At 39.6% G+C, this 23,670-nt stretch overlaps 1 protein-coding gene across 7 annotated transcripts in view; it reads right to left on the minus strand.

Moving 5' to 3' along the window:
• The window catches only part of kdm6bb (lysine (K)-specific demethylase 6B, b), a 31,144-nt gene that overhangs the window by 2,414 nt on the left and 5,060 nt on the right, over window positions 1–23,670 (minus strand). For 3 of the 7 annotated variants that reach the window (XM_079860983.1, XM_079860982.1, XM_079860980.1), the window contains 19 exons: window positions 12,770–12,852; window positions 12,543–12,666; window positions 12,327–12,407; window positions 11,740–11,923; window positions 11,420–11,632; window positions 11,062–11,196; window positions 10,480–10,836; window positions 7,672–10,175; window positions 7,261–7,387; window positions 6,948–7,053; window positions 5,599–5,804; window positions 5,134–5,240; window positions 4,944–5,012; window positions 4,648–4,796; window positions 3,916–4,030; window positions 3,612–3,799; window positions 3,359–3,500; window positions 3,146–3,272; window positions 2,886–3,056 (listed from right to left, as the gene is read on the minus strand). In XM_079860983.1, coding sequence (XP_079717109.1) covers window positions 2,886–3,056; window positions 3,146–3,272; window positions 3,359–3,500; window positions 3,612–3,799; window positions 3,916–4,030; window positions 4,648–4,796; window positions 4,944–5,012; window positions 5,134–5,240; window positions 5,599–5,804; window positions 6,948–7,053; window positions 7,261–7,387; window positions 7,672–10,175; window positions 10,480–10,836; window positions 11,062–11,196; window positions 11,420–11,632; window positions 11,740–11,923; window positions 12,327–12,407; window positions 12,543–12,661 — 5,100 coding nt within the window. In that variant the 5' untranslated portion in view covers window positions 12,662–12,666; window positions 12,770–12,852. Of the gene's footprint in view, window positions 1–2,885; window positions 3,057–3,145; window positions 3,273–3,358; window positions 3,501–3,611; window positions 3,800–3,915; window positions 4,031–4,647; window positions 4,797–4,943; window positions 5,013–5,133; window positions 5,241–5,414; window positions 5,805–6,947; window positions 7,054–7,260; window positions 7,388–7,671; window positions 10,176–10,479; window positions 10,837–11,061; window positions 11,197–11,419; window positions 11,633–11,739; window positions 11,924–12,326; window positions 12,408–12,542; window positions 12,667–12,769; window positions 12,853–20,317; window positions 20,405–20,566; window positions 20,704–23,670 lie in introns of those variants that run through there. The other 4 variants (XM_079860981.1, XM_079860985.1, XM_079860984.1 and 1 more) reach the window with 4 other exon arrangements.

The raw sequence follows: 23,670 nt of genomic DNA on the forward strand, positions 1-23,670 counted from the left end.
CAGATGAATCAGTCTCTCTAAATCCCTCCTTTCTGCGAGCTACTCTGCTCTGATTGGCCAGACAACTCAGTCTGTTGTGATTGGTCTACATGCCCATTGCCATAAGAACGTTAGCTCTGCTTGTCCTGAGGCTTCCTACACCGTAAACTAAACACAGTAATGAACAATGACGTCGATTTTACCATATCAATGCGAGCACGAGTCCGATGATGAAACATTGGAAGAACTAGTCATTCAACCCGAACCTCCATCAAGGACGACTCGAGCAGGACGTTTCAGTGATGCACTACTCAGTTTGAGGTACATTATGAGATGTTGCAACTGTAATTCCTCACCATCAGCATTAACAAGTGTATGTCCATCAACAAACCGATTATTTTACTTATACTTATTTATTTACTGAGTATTTTTCTAATTTATTGTGGTGGAAACTGTATCAGTCACAGTGTATACATTAGCCGAGTTCTAGCGTGAATGACTGTAACAAAGGTTGATAAAACAAATCTTGCTCCATCCTTTATCTTTACTCAAAGTAGTGAGAACGACAGACAATCTACATTAATAGACACAGTTTTAGGTAATAGTGGCCCACAACTGATCAGCAGAAGTATTTCAGCAAGATAAGTAATTATGTGAGTTAGCAGGAGACCTACACAATATAAAACTCAAAACTAAGTATTTTGAATACCATCTTTCAAGAGTAAGTGTTTTGCGAATCCTACATTGAACTCCGAGATTTGAGAAGCAGTCGTCAGTAAAATGAAGGGAACACAGCAAAAGTTTAGGATTATACTGCTGTGGTATCATGGTAAAGATTAATTTTAACCACTGATTCTTCACATGTTCATCCTTGGGCAGTGAAAAAAAACTGGCTTTACCTTCACATTGTAGAGCACAGCGTTTTACCTTCACATTGTAGAGCACAGCGTTTTCTCAACATGATACTATCCAGTATCCACAGGAATCAGCTGCAGTGTTTGAGGTTCAAGTTTTCCTGAAAGTTTTGTCTGCGCGCGCAATACGGTAATGTTTCGTCTCGACGTCACAACGAAACGGATTATGACTCGTTTGAAAAACGATTAATTTAATTGACTCAGAGTCGACTCTTACTTTTGAAAGACAATAACTTTATATATGGTGCACTTTCAGATTTAAAACTTTACAGGATGTTTTCATTCACTTAGAGCTATGTTATACACTACATGAAAGGTCATTTTCAAAAATCCATAAAAGGGGCACTTTAAACAAGTCCAAGTCACATTTTAGAATTTTTTATAAATTAATATATGTGTACATATTTTTGGTTGTTTTATTATTTCACAAAAATATTAGAAATTCATTATGAAAAAGCCTTTTTTATATATATATATATATATATATTAGGGGTGACCCCGAATAGTCGAAGATTCGATGCTTCGATTGGAGGAGCCTGATTCGACTACCGATCTCACGGCCGAATCTTCGCAGAGGTGTTATGAAACGAGGATCATGCCACTTTGGCTATATGAGGGCGCTCAATGTCTGATTTCACATAGAACTACCGGTTTTCTGTCAATACGTTAATATTCAGCCTATTATGATAATGCCAGATTTAAGTTTCACTTTTAATCCGTGACCGACAGAGGAGCGTCTTGGCGGCAAGGATTTAAATCTTTTTTATTGTCTGGGATAAGAAAATCTAAAGTGTGAATGTACACCATCAGAAAGGATATTCTCCAAGGCTGGATTTAGCATCAGGAAAACCATGATCGCACTTCTGCCGGCCAACGTTAACAAGTTGGTTTTCCACGGGACATTCTAAAATGCTTAACGTGAAAAAAAGCTTTTAAAACGCTTAAAAGGCACTTTAATGTGGCTTAATGCATGTACACAGTACACACTTTATTAAGAAACCATACTATGTGCAGATAAGCAGATGAACCCAGAATATGAACGCAATGCGTTCCTCCTATAGTAAAGTGTTTTTTTATATAATTTGATATTTTAATTGAACTATTTTAGGAGATTAAGTCGTTAAACGTTTTTCACGTTAAGTGTTTTAGAATGTATTTTATCCGCGCGCACAAAAGACTCCAACGGACACAGAGTGAAAGACTGGATTTGTTCTCTCGATCAGGTAGGGACGGGTACAAGTGATTTCAAAACTTTTCAGCCGGTTCTAATTTGATTTTTGGATGCTGTGAACATTTTTAGCTAAAAAGACTGCCACTCCAGTTTAGCATTTAATGTTGTTTCTGCAGTTAAAATGACAAAGTTGAAAATTCTGGCTACTATCGTTATTTTAATAATTTCTTTATTTTAATTTTATTTATTGATCTGTCAGGGTTATCTAATCTAACTATTTGTGGCTTGTGTTTTGAATAGTTCCCCTGCACTTTAGGCATTTTGCACACATTTGCTCACCTTGTGACTTGATTCTGATTTATTTCGTTTGTATTTTTATTTATTAGAAAGGTATATTCTGTTCTACTTGAATTTAGTAAATTAATTGTTTATTTTTTCGGTGCATCGATGTTGTGCTGTACTTAGAGCCTGCTCGCACAGGTAATTTAGCCGATTTAATTTGATTTGCATGTGAAATGCAAATCCTGTCTGCAGTGTGGCCTTTCTGGAGTTATTTATGTTATTTCTTAGTTTTATTGATCCAAAATGTTTTTATACATTTTCTTCTATATCTTTGTGTGATTTTCTGTACATCGCGGCTTTGAAATGTTAAAGCCCCGCCCCCATTCACATGATTCGACTATTAGTCGACTATAAGCAAGACTTGACGATTCTGATTCGACTATGAAAATCCAGTCGGGGACACCCCTAATATATATTAAAAAAATATATTATTATATATTACACGTGTGTATTATTGTGTCTGAGAGTGTTTGTCTTACCAGGGTAAAGTTATCATATGTGTTCATCAGCTCATCGACGCGATACTGCTCCAGCACCACCACCCCAGTCAGACTGTGGCTCCTCTCCCGGGCGCAGTCCTCACAGTGAACCACATACGTCTTCCTACTGCTGTTCTCACTGGTCACAAACAGCAGGTTAAACACCTCCACCTGTGTACACATGCGTACAGACACGTTAAGAAAATGCAATGTGTCATGACAGGATATTATTTGCCGTCATTGTGTCTTGTGGTCCTCACGTCACACTCGTTGCAGTAATACGCTGGCTCATCCTTCACTCTGCTCTGATAGGAGATCTTTTTCCCTGCAGACACCAGCTGGTCCCTCAAAATCTGAATGTTTTTGATGGACTGGAGGAGACAATGTCTAAAAGAGAAGACAAGAAGAAGGTGGAACTATAAAATCATTTAAACTAGGTCTACCTGATATAACAATTTCAACACCGCACTCACTTGATCATCTTGAATGTGTTTGGGTCTGTGACCTTGATTGTGCGGGCAACGTTCCACGACACGTGAATCATAGGGACGATCGATTTGACTTTCTTGATCTCGTTCCACTCAAAGCGCTCAAGAGCCAGCTGGTATTGATAGGCTGGGAAGACAAAGGGCATATAATGAAAACGAAGTCCTGATATGAAGCATGTGTCAAATATATTTAAAGTAAATGCTTAACAAATGTCTTTGGCGCCTCCTACTGACTCACCATTTAAAGGGCCCACGTTCCAGGCGATGTTGTTGCACCACCCCACGGCCTGGACCCAATGCACAGTGCCAGCGTTGATCCACACAAGGTCACCTGGTCTCTGAATGAAGCGGTACACTGGGATGTTTGAACGGTACAGGTCCTCCAGAACCGGCCACCATGAGCCTGTCAGATAGTCCACGCCATGCCTAACACACAGAAGAGACACATAGCTTTATATTTCAATATATTTGTAATCTAAAATGTCATACTAAGCCTAAGCCATAAAATATCTGAATTAATGTGTGTGTGATCCAAAACTTACTTTTCACAGAAGTCACTGATGGCTTTCCAGTAGTGTTCATGAACAGCAAACCACTCACAGTCTCCAGGGCCAATATTGATGTTCACTGAAGAGAAGTTATTATTTTCCTGATGTCCTATAGAGAGAAATCAGAATTTCATTTTGTAAAAAGGGTTGTGCTGTTTTATTTTATACTATACTATACTAAACTAGTCCAGGTCACATTTCACAAAATATTGCAAGTCATATTTTGCATAATAATGAAAAATCACTGCACTCTACTGATAATGAACATGAAATCTATTTAAAAAAAATTATTAAAATATTTATCTATGATACTATTGTGTGTGTTTGGGAGAGTGTGAGAAGGTTTTTTTTATTCTCAACGAGACCAAACTTCTGAAAAACAGTAAAACTTCACAAGGAAAACAACCTGATAAATACCTTTTGAAGGGATAGGTCACTCAAAATTTCTTTTTTTTTTTCAAACCTAAGAAGTTTTTCCAAACCTGTATAAATTTCGTTCTTCTTCTGAACACAAAAGTATATATTTTGAAGAATATGGGTAGCCAAACAGTTGATGGTCCCCATTGACTTCCATTGTATTTTTCCCCCATACTATGCAAGTCAATGGGGATCATCAACTGTTTGGTTCTTTTTGGGTGAACTATCCCTTTAAGAATGTTCTATTTCTAAACAAGTTAGGGAGGGTTAGAGAAGTCTCATGAACACATCATGTGTGCGTACACTGACCTGGTGTGCGGCTGCCAGGGACCTTCATATAAAGCTGGACTGTGTTCATACCCAGTATAGTGTGGCCAACATGACTCAGCATGTTGGTGCTGGATGACACTCGCATGAACGCAGGCAACTTCAGCAGCTCCTGCAGCTGCGGCTTCCACCTGAAGACAAGTACCCACAATCCTTTACTCACACCAGTGCAAGTCATAATGGCACTCATAAAAAGAAAAATACTGAATCTGTCCAACATTATTTAATGGACGATTGTCAACTAATGTACCAGTGATATCAAAGTGAACTTCTCTCACCGTTTTGGGTCAGATAAGTCAATGTTGGTCCCAAATTTGATGATTTTTCCAACGGCCTTCTGCTCTGAGCTATTAAAAAAGAACATTTTAAGAGACAGTGGATCATAAAAATAAATAAACACAATTCCATCTGGGCCTGGTAATAGCAATCTATGCATTGCTGAGTGATAACCATAGTTTAACCTTTTACCTGGCTGTGGTGATAGAAGACCCGATGTTGACTTGTAAGTTGGATTTTGTCACATTTTTGTTCTCCGATTTGTCTTCCTCATCCTCATCTTCACTGTCTTTCTCTTCCTAAAAAAGAAAAAAGAATGTTACTTTCATCTTAAATTAGTTTGTTTTGAGTGGGGGGTGTGTGCCTGTGTCATTATAGCGACTGTGGCTGTGGGTACCTATCACCTCCAGGCGATTGCCTGGACATTCAGCACCATCAAACTGCATTACCCTTCCTCTAGGGGAGGAGAAGGGACACTACACGTAATCATTAGTCATTTCATAGAATATGACTTTTCGGGGTGAGGCACACCGTTTTGCCGTCATCACGGTGTTTTCCCGTCTAGACTTTCTCACACTTAGGAGATGTGACTCCAGTTAAGTGTGAGATAGTGCTGTTTTCTGATATCGCTGAAGTGGTCTTGGTAACCATGCCTACCTGTAAGCTCTCCTGGAAACTGGATGCTTGGTACTGTGCATATTTAGCAATGGTTGTGTGAGATCTGCTACTTTCACAGGGCCAGGTCTGAGCGGATCCTGAATGGTTCCAGTTCTCGTCCGCCGGCTGCTGCACCTGAGTCCTCACCTCCACTGCATGCTCGGAGTTGGCCTCCACCAGGGATTTAGTGGAGAACAGACCCAGGTCTACCAGAAAGAAAAGAAAGTCATGGTCAGAAAAATTCTAAAAGATTCCTATTAGAATTTTATCATCAATTGGATGTGCATTTTTGTTATAACATGCTAACAATAAACAAAAACTGGACCTATCATATTCTAAATAATATTATGATTTCCAATATGATAAAATATATCTAGATTATTCCAATACAACAATTAGGTCCTGATAAATATTACACAATATCCAATGATTGATGAGTGTAAATCCACTATTGTTCAAAAGTTTGGGGTCAATAAGATTTTTTTATAATTTTTTAAAGAAATTAATGTCGTTTTTTGATCAATTTAATGCGTTCTTGCTGAATGAAAATATTAAAGGCGCGGTATGTAAGTTTGGCCACTAGAGGTTGCTTATTCAAAACAAAGAAATAGCTTGATGACACCGTGAATGAGCGTGGAATCATGGCAGTTGTCATCTTCACCTCAAAAAAACGAGATGTTGTTGAGCTACATAACAATGATTAGTTTTCTGTCGATAAATGTATCCAAACAGTTGCTCACCTGTCTAATAAAACATGATATATTATAGCGTCTTTGGTGTTTCCATGGTTTCTACGCAAGTAAAATTGAAAATTGTTATGCAGGTATGACGCAGGCACGTCATTGACAGGCAAAGTAAAGACAAGGGCCGTTACACTAGATAAAATTGCAGATTTTTCTGGATTTAAACATTGTTCTAGTGGTTTTTGGATATTTAAATAAAATAATCTTACATATTGTGCCTTTAAAGTCAGTTATAATGTTATAAAAGATTTATTTTAAACTTTCTATTCATCAAAGAATCCTGAAAAAAAAAATTCATTATGATCCGTTTCAACACTGACAATAAGTTTCTTAAGCACCAAAAAATAAATTCGCTTTGGTGATTATAAAAGCCTTTCAGAAATTGTAAAATTAGTATATAATGAATAAACATTAAAAAAATTAACTTTTTGTATTTGAATATTTGTATTAATTTTGTCATTAAAGTTTCCAGGACTTTTTTTTTTTTTTTTTTTTGCTGTGACAGTGTCTTTACTGGTAAGTTGCTGTCTCTTAAAGTTCTTCCTGTTTTCTTCTGTCTTTGGTCTGTAAACGAGTGTGTGTGTTTGAGAGATTGTGTTTTCTCACTGAGACGGAGGGATCCAGCCAGTCCTCTGATGACAGTGACAGCATTTTTAGGGTCTGTGCAGAACTGCAGCAGCACGGGAGAGAAAGCGTCCCTTTTACTCTCCAGCTAAAAATACAAAAACATACACACAAAGTAAGAATAGCTCACTGTGACACACTCAAACAGACAGCTTAAATAGTTATTGTTGTTTTTTGTTACAACAATCTTGCCTTTTTTCCTCATGTAGAGCTCTAACATGTCCATATAAACTAATCTCTGACAGAGCATATTATCAACAAATTACATCAATAAAACTGATTGGCCTGAACTCACATAAATGCTTGGCGTTGGAGGGTTCAGTTTCTCTCTGGGAATAGGAGTCTCGCTGGAAAGGACAGGCTTCACTGAAAACGCTGGGAGCAGGTACGACTCCCGAAACTTATTGTTGATATTTGCCCCTCTGTCACAGAAATAGAGAGAGTAGGTGTATGTGTAAATTCAGGAAGAAGTAAGAGAGAACAGAGAAAAGCTAAAGTAAGAGACACGATTCATATTCCCCATTACTGGCCCAAATCAAAACAGCCAATTATGTTCTGGTTCTTAGACATGGCTAAGGTCCCTTCAATCAGTCAGTTCAAGGCATTTAGACTTTTAGCCTTATAGCCATTAAGCCTTAGCAAGCACCACTAAAAATATTAAGTCAATCAGAATCATTTGTGGTCTACAGGTTAAACGTGAACTCACTTGCAGGCTCGAATGACCTCAGCTGCGTTATTACTGATGTTGATGGCATTGAGCGGCATGCTCTTCTGCTCGATCTCCGAGGCGATAAAAGTCTGCCGACTTCCGCTCTCAACCTTGACCAAACGGATCGTCAGTTCTTTCAAGGGAATTTTAGACAACTCCTGCAGATTTAGGAGATTGACCCGGTCTAGAATTGGAGGTCTGTCGGAGAGATTCACAGTAACAGAGGTTTGTGTGCTGGTTCTGGCAGATGTAGATGATGCTGTGGAGGATGTATCAACCTTTACTGTGTCTTTTTTCATAGTCCCTTTTTTAACATCTGTCTCTTTTTCTCTCTTGACTTCTTTGAGTTCTGATTCTCCATCTTTCATGTCAATTTGTTGGTTTTCTAGGACAACCTGTTTGGTCCTGATTTCCATTAGTTGCTCATATGAACCTTTAGAGGAGGAATCCTTTATCTCTATCCCTTTCTTCACCGTTTCCTTTTTAGTCTCTCTTCCCTCCCTCTTTTCACGATTTTCTCCTTTCATGCGCTTAACAAGTTTTCTTTGAGACCTCACATGATTTTTGTATCTGGCCCTGTCTCGTTCACTTTCTCTCTCAGTAGAAATGGGGCCGCTGTCTTTCATGGCCTTTGACACGGGCCTTGAGTTCTGAGTGAGTAGTAGCTCACAGCTGTGAACTAGTTTTGCCTGCAGGGTGGCATGAGACATCAGAGGTTCCTTCTCCTCCAGGGATGTGCAGGTTGGGTCTTTATCTGATTCAGCTACTTTGGTCTCTGTTTGTTCATACATCTTCTGCACCTTAGTTTCCTCTTTTTCTCCTGCAATTTCTTCCTCTTTTGCTTCATTTTCCACTCTCTCTTCCTCTGTTTGACTCTCTTTATCCTTCTCTGTGGGCTGGATCTGTGGTGGTATGACCTGATCTGGGATATCTGTTGTTGGAGATGTGGCAGGTGGACTATGCTGGTCTGGAGGGTGGATCTCGGGACCCAAGGACAGAGATGATGAGTATTTCACCCCAACTAAAGAACCTGGGGGAGGCCGACCAAATGGTCCACCCCTGTAAGTGTATCTATGGCTGCCCATTGCTGAGGTTGTTGATTTGAATGTGTCCATTTGGTGCAAGTGTGGTTTGTTGGGCTCAGAGCTGCTTGATGCATTAGGACTATTATCTTTCTGCTCTCCTTCTCTCTTTTCTTCATCCTCTTCCTCGGTGTCCATGGATTTAGAGGACTCAGAAATGCCATACAACTTGGCCAAATCGCTGTGGCAATAGTCAACTCCAGTGCTGATCTCCACTGAGTCTCTAAGTGGAGATGAGTGTGTTGGACTAGGTTGTAGCACTGGCCTTCTCAGAACTCCAATCATATCGTCCTCTTTCCCTTCTTCATCATCACTCAAGTCCGACACTGGAGAGCCCTGCCAGCTCAGAACAGGTGGGCTTGTTGGTGGGTCCAGCCTAAGGAGCTCCTCGCTATAGGTGCAGTGCGCCGGGAGAAGATCTGGGGCACTATGCAACCCTGGGACACCCTCCTTGTTTCTAATGGGTTCTTCTTTGCAAACTTTCTGCTTATCAGGAAGAGTAGGTTTGGACCCACCAACATCTTGGGTCTCTATACCGTCATCATCGGTAGTGTCTACATGGTCAGGCTCAGAAGAGTCTGATTGGTTGTCAACCTCTAAGGCTTTAGAATTGGCTTTGTGGGTTGACTGGCATGGAGAACAATGGTTATTACTGACATGAGATTTACAGGGTGGGATAAATCCTGAGGTATGTTGAGAGAACTCTTCCTCTCTGTGACTGAGATGAAGTGGCTCAGACAGTAGGTCATCCAGGAGAGGTCCAGAATCAATAGGGTACAATGTTCCTAAATTGGGAGATGCTGATTTCCAAGTGGGCATCTCACTCTTCCTGTCTTTATGCATTCCTTGTTTTCTCTCCTCTTTTGCTCTTCTTTTCATCTGTCCCAACTTCCTCCCATTTTGATGTATGTTTTTCTTATCATGCCCTTTTCTTCCTTCCCTCATCTTTTTCTTTTTCCTGTCCTCCAGTTTTTTCTCTATCCTTTCCTTTGTGTCTAACAGCTCTCCTTCTTCCTTTCTTTCCTTCCTCTTTAAACGCTCCTTGTGCCTCCTCTTGGCCTGAATGTGTTTCAAGAGTTCAGTGTCCAGCTTGCTGAGGGAGCTCTTGTGGGTGGATTTGAATTCAGTCTGGCGTTTAGAGTGTCTGCTCTTCTTCATTTCTGACCTCTGTGCCCTCAGACTTCTGTCTGAGGTTTGAGTGGTGGGCTCAGAAGGAGAATCTGAGTCTCTCTGATCATGTTTCCTTAACCCAGTCTCTGGGTTCCTCCATTCTGTGCAATCTCTGACTCTACCCTCAGCACTGCAGTACGGCTGAATGGGACTCCGTTGGCGGCTTATGTGTTTGGATGCACTTGGACGTTTTCTGTCCCCACCCTCAGACTTTTGGGATTCCAGGCTAGAGGTGGTACGCCCCATCTCCTGCAGCGAAACAAATGCCCAAACATGTCACAAGTCTAAACTTATATGAAAGAGCACCTTAATACACATGATTTGCTTTTTGAAATGTAATCTTCTCTTGCTTTTACTGTTAATTTATATGGACTTGGTTGACTCACACTGCTAGACTTTTGACTATTGATAGAAAATCTTTCAGGCCAAGAACGCCCACTTAGACAGTCTGTGGGTGTGTTGTCTGAGGCTGAGACTAGTTCTTTGTAAACAGGCCATAACATTGAAAGGAATAGTTGTCACAGAAATAAAAATTCTTTCTTTGTTTACTCACGCTGTTGCCGTGTTTTCCCGAGCGGCTCTGTGTTTTCCAGCCAGGCTGTGCTGTGTTGAATCTGGGCTGAGGTACTGAGGTGACTGGGCTGCTGGAGGGGCCAGTGTGCCTCTGTGGTGGGGGGAGCTGGTGCTGCTGATAGTAAGGCACACTGGTGAGGTTTGCTGGTGATGGGCAATCCCAGCCCCCTTTGGCCCCACGGGGAAGGGGGCCTGGATGATCTTGGACCGGATGATGGGGTGGCCCCTGTTTGGTGGGTTTCTTGCTGTGGGTTCCCTGGCTTAGGGCAATGTTGGGTGGTGATGGAAGGGAATATGGTCTGTAGATGTGATCTCTCATGACTGAATGACTGGACTCCTTTCAAATAAAAGAAAGAAGGGCGATCATGAGCAGAACAAAGTATATAATTGTAAATTATATATTTAAAGTAATGAGTCTGTGATTAGGGCTGTTAATGAGTTAAATTGACAGTCTTAATTCACATGTGTGTGTATAGTGTTATAAACCTTTCTAAAACAGCTGCTGTCTTCCAAGTATATAGAGAAAATCAACTACACAAAAAACCTGAGACCACTGGTCTACCTGAAAGCGAGAGGGGGAAGACCTCTTCTCAGACAGGCTCCAGGGCATTGAGCTTTTGTATGCTGGGCTCCAGGGCCGAGGTGGATGTGATGGAGGTGGGCGGTTGATGAAATATTTATCTCTCGGGTGGAAATTCTGCAGAATTTATCAGGAATGAAGAATTACATCTTAAGGATGTTCTCATTCCGACTAGCAGATGATGCTTAAAGACTACTGCCCCTTTACAGTGTTTTAACCAAAAGTTTTTTATTGACATATACGTAGATCTATAACCAAAAACTAACATAAATCTTAAGAAATTCAAAATTGTAAATGTAAAAAATAGTTGTCTATGAACATTAAAAAGAACATGACTGACCTGGTACGAGCTAACGCTTCTACTCCTCTTGCTGGGACAGTCGTCTCGTGAAGGGGATGGGTCACGGAGGGTTGGTGAGATATTGTGAGGAGGTGCTGGACGTTTGAGAGAGGGCCCATGGAAAGTCCTGGACTGAGTTGACTGTGTCCACTTCTCTCCCTGGGTCTGTGGGGGGCGCCCAGTGGAACGCTGCTGCTGGTGCGGACCCCCATACTAAGACAGGAAATATCATCAAGTCAGACAGGAAATTAAGTTCTTTTGTGTTTTGTCTCATCTCTGACAGCACTGAAACTTTATATATTTAAATGAAAGTCCCTCACCCTGTGTGGCTGGCTGCCGTGATTGTTGCTGCTAGAGAGGTGTCCTCCACACCCTGAGTTGTAATTAAGGGTGGAACGTTCTGTGTTGTGGTGCTGGTTCTGTGTTGGTCCGCAGCCCCTCGGGACCCTCTGCTCCTTTCCGATGCCTCTGTCTCTGGGTCTGTCCCTGCTAAAACCTGGAGGTCTGTCCATGAATGAAGAGGAATATGAACCATGAATGTCACAAAGCAGTGTTCAAATAGAAAATTTGCATATTATCTGTACTATTTAGAATATAAGATTAGTGTGTCAAATCACGGTATTTTGAAAATTCAAAATATTTATATTACAAATATTAAATTAAAACTATGAAATAATAGTTTTATTATAATTTTATTATAAAATATAACATAAAATAGTAATAATATATATATATATATATTAATCAAACTATGTGTGTGCAAAAATACATCAAACAAGTGTACAAGTGGTGCAGTTTCAGAAGAGCATTGACCGTGTTGACTATTATCAGTGCTAAACATACGTACTATGCAAACTGGGATTCAGCTTACAAGTCAGTATTATTATAGTAGAAAAAAAGGATAGACCTGTTGTTATAAGGTTTGTTTGGGTAGTTTCTTCCTGCTGTGTAGTTTTGGGATGGGGATTGATAGTTCCCTCCACTGCACCTGAAAATAGAAGAACTGAGGATTTAAAAACTGTAATACTCATTGAGTAAAAAAGAAAATGTAAGATATACATAATAAAACATTGCTCAGTTAACAGATGTTATGCATTTTAAATGTATGTGGAGGATAGAAGACCTGGATGGAGGAGCCCAGTGCCGATTGCTGCCTGGGGCCCATGGTGCTCGATTCGGCCCAGAAGAGGGGAAGGAGTCCCACGAGTTACGTCCAGAATACTGGTCTGCTATGTGATACATTCAGCCTGAGGCAAGAAAAACACACACACATACAAAAGCAATTACTGTAGTTGTTCACTTGTGCTGTACCTTGTTGCGGAGAGAAGGAAGCGTCCTGTGAATACTCACCACACTGATGAGTCTGAGAAAGCCTCCACTGCAGATCTCAACAGAGATCACTACACTTTCCCTCGCTTTCAATACAAGCTTTTCTGTATGAAAAAGAGAATAAAATAACAAGGATGAATAAAACTGAAAGCATCATTTCATAATTTGACATGATAAACGTAATGCCTTGTTTTTTGTAATCTTCTACATTTTTTTGGGAAAATTAGTGGTCATGTTCCATGCAAAACTCGCCACCATAGAGTCATGCAATGCAGTTGCTTGGGCATTCTTCATGGTCACTAGATGGATGCTCTCTGGTCAAAAGAGCCTTCAAGTCACCTTCAAGTCTCTGTATATATTATCATCCATGACTCGGATCGTCATTTGCTGTAAATCTATTTGATTTTTCGCCTATTTTATTGTCCAACAGGTATTGCTCTCATCTAGTCCCTTTATTTATACAGCGCTTTATACAATACAGATTGTTTCAAAACAGTTTAACAGTAATAAATAACAGAATCAATGATGCAAACTTCATTAAATATGAGTCGGGTTCCATGCAGATTTAAATAAGTTCAATGACAGTGTCAACGTAGCAAAATGTATCAATTCTGAAACAAATTCGACTCTCTCAGCTATAAAGAAGAAGCTCTACAGAAGACAACAGTGTAATTATTCAGCTCAATTAAGTTCAACTTTTGTTCACATCCGTTGGTGTCAGTACAGTCAAATCGAACATAATAGTAAATATATCAAGTGTCTTTTAACCCCAACTCAGCAAGTCAAAGGCGACAGTGGCAAGGAACCCAAACTCCATCAGGTTACAAATGGAGAGAAAAAAAAAAGAGAAACCAGGCTCAGTTGGAGGGGGAGCAAGTTCTTCTCTGGCCTAAATGAAAGAACAACTTGTAGCACAAACAATGCGGGACAAGTTACTGGTTTAATTATAATGATTAGGGTTTGGGGATATGAACAGACCCTTAGTGTGAGCAATAGTAATAGTGATGCTTGCCTTAGTACAGTACACAGGAAGCTAGAAACATAAAGACAGACGGAAAGCAAGTTAGGGAGGGGAGAGTAGAACGGAAATCTTCAGGATGTGCTCTTGTAAATGATGGTCAATATCAGTTTCCTGAGAGAAAAGACAACATGGCTCTCTGGTAGCCACAAGCATGCTAACTCAATAGCATACTAGTGGCTACCATGCATAATGTGCTACTCAACACAACACAATGTCCATCCTTAACTGTCAAAAAAAAAAAAAATCTAATTCTGATCTTCACAACACCCACACCTAACATATCTCTGAAGATTGTTTAGCACCTGACTAGCGCTTCCTCTACATTTGACCAAGGCAACAGATCAAACATGCAACGCTGGAACAAGTTCAACCTCAAGCATCTGCAGCAATCCACAGGCTCGTTTTCGTTTTATCTCTGCCCCCCACGTTCCACTCCACCCACACCAACTGTCCTTTATCATAGGAAAGAACATAACAAGAGGTTAAAGAAGGACATTTGTGTTCTTTCTGGTATGTGAATAGCTCAACTCTCGTAGTGTATAACTCCAGTTTTGCATTGCAACTGCGGGCTATTTGTGTTGGCTAAAGGATTTTGCACCTCTTATTTGCAGCTCATAAATTAACACACCTAATTAAAACACACACTTGAACTTTGACACATTTGCTGGATGTATAATGCATCATAAACATTTGCATGCTTCTTTCACACACATACACAACATTGCAGTAGCACATAAAAACACAAACTACATCTTTTATATTGAGAGCTCTTGTTTCCCACAATCAGCAAACCGATTAAATGGAGAACACATGGAGACATTTTGCCTAGAAATGTCGAATGCGTCTCCTCTGAAATTTCAGGAGATCTAAACAATAGGCATTTCAATCCACATCATTTTATGCGAATTTTTCAATATTGCATAAAAAATACCAGGTTGTGAATATTATTTCCAATTCGTGCAGAAAAACATGCTCAATAGAGGTAAGAAAATGTGCGCATAAACTACGATGGAAACACGTTTACCAAATAAATTCTTAGATGTGCATCATAAGTCATGTGACTGCATCAATGTCACATGACAAATGCTTTATTCACAAATTGTCTTTGCGATACTCAAGATTTTTTGCTTAAAGTCAGCATGACATAACAATTTACCCTATATTTATTTTTTAAATGCATAACATTGATCTTGTGAATGATTCATCCATGCATAGGTTTAATTGTTTAATTAAATGTCATAACTCAAAATTCCAGTGAAACGACAGACAATTGACATTGCATTCAGATTTGGCTCAGTACAATCAGTAACAGTGCTAAGATGAAACCTGCAATGCTGGAACAAGTACAATCTCGCATCTGCTAATGCTAATGCTAATCTAGGTTGCCATAGAAACCCAGGCTACTGTTCTGATGAATTCAACCAAGTCCCTTCCCCTTCATTTTTTTCACTTGGATGTACTTAAATATGGAAGAAAAGATCTGTCGCTACCACCATTTCATCGCGACTTTAAATAAAATTCGGAAACCGTTGATAATTAAAAATGTTTTAATAGAAACCCAAAAACTTCTCATCAATCTCCTTGGATCAAATTAACTCAGCTATTCAAACCTCATTAATTGTATAGCTATTATAGACCTTATGCTCCAGAGAAATAAGCGTGCAGCCATCTTTATAAAATTGAGAAGTTCGTTCATAAATATACGTAAGATCGCTGTGGAAAAAACAAACCGGAAGACAAAAGACAACAAGCGCAGTGCTGAAAAGGGGCGTGGCTACATAAGGTCTATAGCCGACTATGGTCTCATTTGTTTCTATTTTTATTTGTCATAAGGAAATTTAGAAGAAACATCAGCGACAAAGGTGATGCTTCAACGAAGAGCTATGAAAGAGCAATTTCCTTTGTTCTGCCAACGCTCATGTAAGCGCCCTATTCCATTGTAATCAAATTTCAAAGCAGATCAACAATGCACTGTCAAACAGGTTGAGTTGTATCAGATTACACAAGCCTATCAAGGTATATCACACCTGTTCAGTCCAACTTTCACAGTGTACAGTGCCTCCACCAGCAAGGATACAAAACACGATGATGCAAGACTGACGTGCACGAGTGGGTTGTGTATGCCAACGTTTTTATGAAACGCTTAAGTAGGTCGCCATAGAAACCCAGCAAACTGTTCCGTTGGAAAGGAAGTGGTTCTGACTTCCTGTAAAAACGTAACTCTGCTGTGCAGTTGTGGTTGTGACCTCATATACACACTGCTGAAAAATATCTCACATTTTACGAATGAAAATGTTTTCCCTTCATGTTTTTAAGTGGATTGTGATTGTGGCTGTTATCAGGCCTCATTGTATCGCACACATGGATGAGTACAGCTTCTTTGCATTACATTCAAATGAGGGGCGATTCAGGCAGACAGTTGGAGAATCATCAGAAGAGCTTCCCCTCGCGAATCTTCCTCTTACTATAAGCTTTCATGAGCCTCTCCAGCTTCACACACATGCACTTAGATTAAGGAGAGATTACATTAGAAAAAATAATGGACCTAATGCAGCCCAGCACTGTTTCTTTTCCTCCCATATCTTGCTCTCCTTAATTTAATCGTGTCCATATCGGTAGCCACAGTAATTCTGATTTTACATCATAGTTCTACAGGGATCACATGATATTTTTTCTCTCTGAGGCATACTTATGATGTTGAATTCTTTGCACAAAAACTCTCATAATTTCAGTTTGTGTATGTTTAGTGAATGGTCTACTCTCTGTCTGAATTAAACGGTCCATTTTTTTTTGCTACTGTGCCTTTAAGAATACTATGTAAACTGTCTTTTTGCACATGAAATGGGTAACATCAGGTATATGTTATGATTTCTAATTTAGTTAGCACTTCCTATTTCTTAATAAGAGCCTACATTACAATGTGACCGAAACTGAAATGAACCACATTAGCGATAAAATCTGAAATGTTTATGGATCTTGTTAAACATAAACTTCTGCCCTTTTTCCTAATGTTGGGAAGGATATGCAGAGCCAGTAAGAACACAAGGTCTGGCAAGGTCAGACTTTCCCACATTTTACTCTTTAACATTTCTTATTCTGTTGTTTCGGAATAATCGTTACTTCCACATTCAATTATTGAATGACATTTGACATCTGAAGTTTTATAAGCCATTTTGGATGCCTAATTTTAATGAATGCCCATTTCAGACCTTTCTTTTTTAAAGTTCAAGAAAATTTTAATGATATGACACCTTTAAAAAACCAAAAACAAAGTATGACAGTCTAGAATCCACATTGAAATCTATTATAGCCTCTACACTGACTCAAATTCCTCACAAAACTAAAGCCACGAATCTGGTTGAAAACAAAGAGTCTACGGCGACTGTCCATCTGAAACAGATATCTCATGAGAGCAGAGGGGAACAACAGCAGGAATCAAACAGAGAGGAAGAGTGGGAAGGGAAAAGATAGGGGCGCCACTGCTGTCGGGAGCATCGAGATTGTGTTACTGACTGATATATGAGAGAAATTCGGACTCGATATTCAGCGGGGAAAAAACACGCACACTGCAGACGTAAACAAAAGCAGCTAGGCCGAGCTATGAGGGGTTTCCTGTTTAAACAACTGAATTAGATATGTCGAGTGTCTCTTTTTTGAAAGCAAAGCGCAGATGGCGTTACAGACAAAAAAAATAGACAACTGTCTAAAATAGCACAGATCATGCAGGAAGATTTGAGGTTTTGTTGATCAGTTTCAGTTTCAGATGAAACCGAAATCATAAACATTAAGAAACATTTTATTTTCGTATTTCACATCAAGCGGGACTTTGTTGTGGAGACAACGGTCTCGTAAAACAGACAATGTTCGCTGATGTGGGACCCTAATCGTAACCGCACAAACGTGATTCTTTACTACGCTGTCGAATGATCAGCCACATTTTCTCTGCGAGTAATTCTCAAGGGATTTCTGTCTCTATGTCTCATTCTCACATTCTCATTCTCAGCTTTCACGCTTAGGTAGAAGTGCCATTGATGCTGACAAGTCTTTAAAAACTCGATGTGCTATTGCAGCTGTTAGGGTCACAGTTGGTGGGTTTACGAGTTGATATCCAATCTGAGAGGCAGATATTGACATGTACACATATCTCGTATTACTCTAAATAAACAGAGACAGAGACTAGCTCTCGCACATGAGGCTTATATCAGATCAAGAGTGTGTGGAATGTGTGTTGTAACAGGCCGGACACATTTGGGGGTGGATTTAGGTCATTAACCAAAGGACAGCTAGGAACAAACTAATTTGATAGATAATACCTTTGATAAAAGGAAGCATGTGAGAAAAAAGACATACAAACTCACATACTCTCCAAGAAGTCTTCTTTTCAAACACACTCACACATAGGCACTCTTTACCCCTGACTATTAAAGGAATAATGGACCTCAAAACGACAATTGGTAGCAACAAGAATTACAGTTTTGAAAAGAGAATCAATTGTGTTTGGCTCCACTGATGTCAAAACTGGCTTGATGCGTCTTCATGCACCAATTTGAAAACAAGCGCAAATGACATTCGATCGAGATCATAAAGTGTTCCATATGGCTTGTGCACTATATTACAATTCTCTTGAAGCCACATGATAAGTTTTGTGTGATTTTGTGTGAAGAACAGATCAATACTCGAAGAAACAGATCAAAGTCATTATTCACTGTTATAGCTCTCGGATATCATGCACTCAATGCTTATGCAATGCTCAATGCAATATCATGCATATCAATGGTTTTTGGCGTCACTTACTGTACATAAATTCTAGCTCAACGTGTCTTCATGAGACATATCTGAATATGTGCAAGCACAAATGAGATTTGGGAGCTGGTGCAGCGTGAGATTTTCATTGAAAATTAACTGAAATTTCAGTCACTTCATTATACAAAGCTACTTTATGGCTTTAGAAGATGTACTAGACAAACATAACACTTTATGACAGTACTTTTATGACCCCTTTTTGTCACATTCTGAGCTTTACATCCCCATGTCAACATATTGTATTTGTAAAAGAGCGACATGATTCTTCCAAAATAAATTTTGTGTTACACAGAATCGTTACAGAATTTTACAGGTGAACTGTCCCATTAAATGTAAAACTCACTAAAGCACATTTGTTCAGAGATCTTAAAGGGTTAGTGCAACCAAAAATGAAAATTACCCTCATTCCAAACCCATAAGACCTTCGTTCATCTTCGGAACACAAATGAAGATATTTTTAATAAAATCCGAGCGATTTCTGTCCCTCCACTGACAGCTATGCAACTACCACTTTGACGCTTCTAAAAGTTCATAAAGAGATCATAAAACGAATCCATATGAATTTTGTGGTTTTTAAATGGTTTAGTCCAAATTTGAAGAGACATGATCACTTTATATGATGAACAGATTGAATTTGGCTTTTATTCACATAATAAACATTCATCAACTCACACATCAGTTGTAGTAACCGAAGCTAAAGCATGTTCGCTTGACGTGCGAGAACCAATGAGGTTCACTGATCAATGTTTATGTGAATAAAAGCCTAAATTAAATGTTCATCATATAAAGCGATCGAGTCTCTTCAGAAAACTTGGACTAAACAACTCAAATCATATGGATTAGTTTTACGATCTCTTTATGAAATTTTTGAAGTGTAAAAGGGGTAGTTGCGTAGCTGTCAATGGAGACTACAGAAAGCTCTCAGATTTCATCAAAAAGATCTTCATTTGTGTTCCAAAGATGAACGAAAGCCTTATGGGTTTGGAATGACATGAGGGTAATTAATGGCAGAAATTTAATTTCTGGATGAACTAACCCTTTAAAGTTACTCATTCAACTCAATTCCTTTACAACTAATACAACAGCTGTATTTATGCCAATCTTTTGGTCTCCGTTTCTCTTTCTCTTCTGACTTTCATCTTCATTTGCAGGTGCTGCTAATGAATTGGGCCAATAGGGACGACAGGTGACCATGGGGCCCGAAGGAGGGTAACGTAATGCATGCATGTGTTCTTTAGCAGATAACAAACCGAAGAAATCTCTCTTGTACAAAGAGAGTTATCGGTGATACTGCTCGTGGGGAGGTTGTCTGAGAAAGTTCACTGCAGACACAAACACACCGAGGCGGTGTCTTTTATTAGATCTGTGCTGAGCTGTAATGGCAGAGATCTTGATCGCCGGCTATAATAACCATACTTCCTGTATAAAAGTATTCAATAGAGACCAGCATGCTATTATATTACACACACACACACACACACACACACACACACACACACACACAATTGCATTATGTACAGAAGGATCTCCTCTGCAGCTTACTTCACAATTCAATTTGAGTTGTAGAGGCTTGCATGGGAGTTACTGCAAAACATTCACAGGCAGTCACATTACTGCACAAAGAAAAGGAAAAGAAACCGCATGAAGTACAACGACAGAGAAAGTGAGCTGGATGGGGCCGGTATTTAAGTGGCTCGGAGAGGAGAGATGAGTGTTTCTCGCCTGAGACACACAAGCGTTCTTACCTTGCAGGTCAGAGAGGAAGAGAAGGACACTGCTTCCTGCTTGCCCAGTGCTGGAGCGTAATGTCCCTTTAAATGTTTAACCTTTACCTATAAATGCACCGGATGACACTTCTGACAAAATGTGCACACGCTCTGTCTCAAGCACACACACACACACACACACACACACACACACACACACACACACACACACACACACACACACACACACACACACACACACACACACAAAAGAGTTAGACGACTTACTCACCAAATGCCAGTGACAGACAGGAAGTGAGCTTCTATTGTCAAAAAAACGAGTGTGTCTGATCCATTCCGTCTCCTCTCTCAACACACTCTCTCTCGCTTTCTCTTACATTTGCTCCCTCCTCTCCTGCCTTCCCCTTCAGTAGACAAAGAGAGGAAAGGAATGGTACGAGAAAGCAGAAAGAGAGAGAGAGAAATAGAGGGCGAGACAGTGAAAGAGGTAGAGAGAGAGTGGCGCTGAGAGAAAATAGCCCAACCCCCTTCTACCAGCCAGTCTGCATTCATTTCTTTTCCTTTTTTTTGCTTCTCCCTCTACGACCCCTCCCCCACCCACCATCACCTCTCTCTCCTTCACTCCATCCTCATTTCCTCTCTCTCTCTCTCTCTCTACAGCTAAAGAGTACAGTATGTGTTTCCAAGGCAACCAATCATAAACTCTGCTCATTGCACACCAGTTTAACATTACAGGAGACATTCTGAGCGCAAAACAACGATCTCACCTGAGAAAAAAAAAACACAGGCAAACATGGAGAGCACGGGAGTTCCTGAAGGGAGATTATGTGCACTTGAGACATTTGCATGGCTACTAATAAGATTCATCTGTTTGGTTTGCATTGCCCAGTTTATTTTGCTATTCGTTGAGTGACTTCAGATACTGTATGAGGATTGGCATGTTGTTTAGATGACTTACCTGCTCTAGCATGTACCACACGCAAACCCAGCAGAGTAAATAATACATCTCTGTCCAATCGGAAGGAATCACTGTAGACTGATGGCTAACAAAGGATTATTAACACTGAACCTAACATGTGTTCTGCTTGAAATGATACACTGTAATTTTGTATTTCTACTCTATAAAAGTCTGATCTAAAATTCTGTTATCGGTTGTCTTTTTAAAATCATATTTCCCATGTTACAAAAAAACAGCATTCTTCCACCTAAGAAACATAGTTACGGAACATGTTACTTGTTTCAGATGCATAAAAGCTTCTCATAAACTACAATTATATCTGAGGAAATAGTACCAAATACACATGATCAACTTTGGCCTAAAATGCTTTGAACAGCAGCTACGCTAATTATTCTCCTTTTGCTTCCCTGTTTCTGCCTTGAGAGGCCCATCTTGGAGCTACAGATTGACCAGCTCAAGTTTGGATCCAGCCTTTGCAATGTTTTCAGGTGATGACGACAATTGCAAAGATATCAGATGATGGCAACTTCGGAACGACAGGCAAAACTTTAAAAAATGATCCTAATATTGTAATATCACCCTTATATTGTAATCATTATGAATTGTAATTGCTGTCTTACACTTTCATTGTGTTAGCTTAACCCAATACATGAAGTTAAAGGGGTACTTCAAAAAACTTCAAACTTTCAATAAAACTTGAAGAAAGGCGAGTATTTTTAGGAAAACGGTGCTACTTGTCTAGAAAAAACAGAAAAAAGGCTTGTTGTCTTCCCTTTTGCCATATAGGTAAAAAAACTTCAACCCCCATAATGCACTGGGTATGTTGCAGTCCAAGGCCCCTCCCACCAATCTGCTATGGCCACACACAGAGTCAAAGACTGCCTTGCTTTATTAGGAAATGCTTCCTAATAAAAACGTCTAGTCACAATGGTGTCGTATTGTTCCCGGGTGCAAGAATTCAAAGAGTAAACGTTTAGCTAACATGAATTGTTTCCGGTAAAGGATCCTGTGCGTTGAAGGCAGTGGCAAATATGAAGAGAACACCGCAACGGAAAATCTGAATAACCTGTGTGTTTGTAGTCAACATTTCAAACTGAATGACCACAAACACAATGTTTTAGGTGAAATGGAGGTGAAAAGCTGAAAGAACCCTCCAAAACATGTCGTGTACAGGTAAGAAAACCGCTGCCATAGTGTTCCATATAATGCTGTTTAAAGAGTAGACAAAGTACGATACAATTTTGAGTGATAAACTACCCTTACAATAACTGTTTTGTTAATAACCCTCTGTCAATCGGACTGTTCCTGCGCAGGGATACAAAAATGTAGAAGTACAATCTGTAGTTTCCACGAAAGCCCTGGAGCTGTCAAAGGTCAATTGCTGGACTTTTGCTGATAAATAAACGTGAATTTCTCGGCCCACGTAACACGAAGAAAAAGTAAACATTGTTTATTTACATACTACTGGCATTGTAACAATACAAAGTGTGTTGAAAATCCCTTTAACCACATAACATGTATATTATAGCTGTATATTACTGTCATATGGACTCATAATTGTAACAATGAAACAAGCATTTTCTGTAAAGTTGCTTTGAAACAATAAGTATTGTGAAGAGCGCTATACAAATAAACTTTGTTGCCTTAGCTACCAATATTTGAATTGAATTGAATTGAATTAAATTAGAAGTTTGAAATAAGATTGTTAAAATCAGAGGTTTGAGATCAGAAGTCTGGAATCAGACTGTTACGGTTAGACAGGAGATAGATGTTTGAGATCAGACTGTTGAGGTTAGAAGACCTCAGACTGCTGAAATTGAAATTTGCAGATCAGACTGTTAAAAGCAGAAGTTTCAGATAGTAAATTTGTGTTCAGGCTGCTGAGATCAGACTACCGTGTAATCTGGGAGTTACTTGGCAGCTTGACAGAAACCATTCCTGCCTCAGCAAGTACCTCTTGTCTTTGTCAGAAGTCCAGAAGCAGATACGACACAGGGTAGAACAACTGTACACAGCTAGCTGAAGAGCTCCAAAACGATGGTGGTCCAGAAATGACAGTTTCCTCAGAACCACAGATTCCCATATGAGGTCTTGAAGTGCTTGGATTGGCAAAACTTTAAGATGTTTCCAAAACCAAGTTTCCTTCACTCCCAAACCATAATAACCACCACCACTGCGACTCGCACAGCTGGACCACCGTGGTCCAAACCAGAACTAAGCATAATGTTTCAATCTGCTGCTGAGCTGTAAAAGGTGCACAGTACGCATGAGAAGTTTAAAACAGGATGGTTTGTGTTTATGTTTTGAGAGTGTTATAATTACATATTTGCAATGTTTCTGCTTATATTTAGCACTAGACTATGCACTTCAAGACTTCTTGTAGTAACAATCCTCCAAAGGCTTCAGGAGACGC

Source organism: Squalius cephalus (assembly GCF_949319135.1).
Source record: "Squalius cephalus genome assembly, chromosome: 24".
Taxonomy (NCBI): Eukaryota; Metazoa; Chordata; class Actinopteri; order Cypriniformes; family Leuciscidae; genus Squalius; species Squalius cephalus.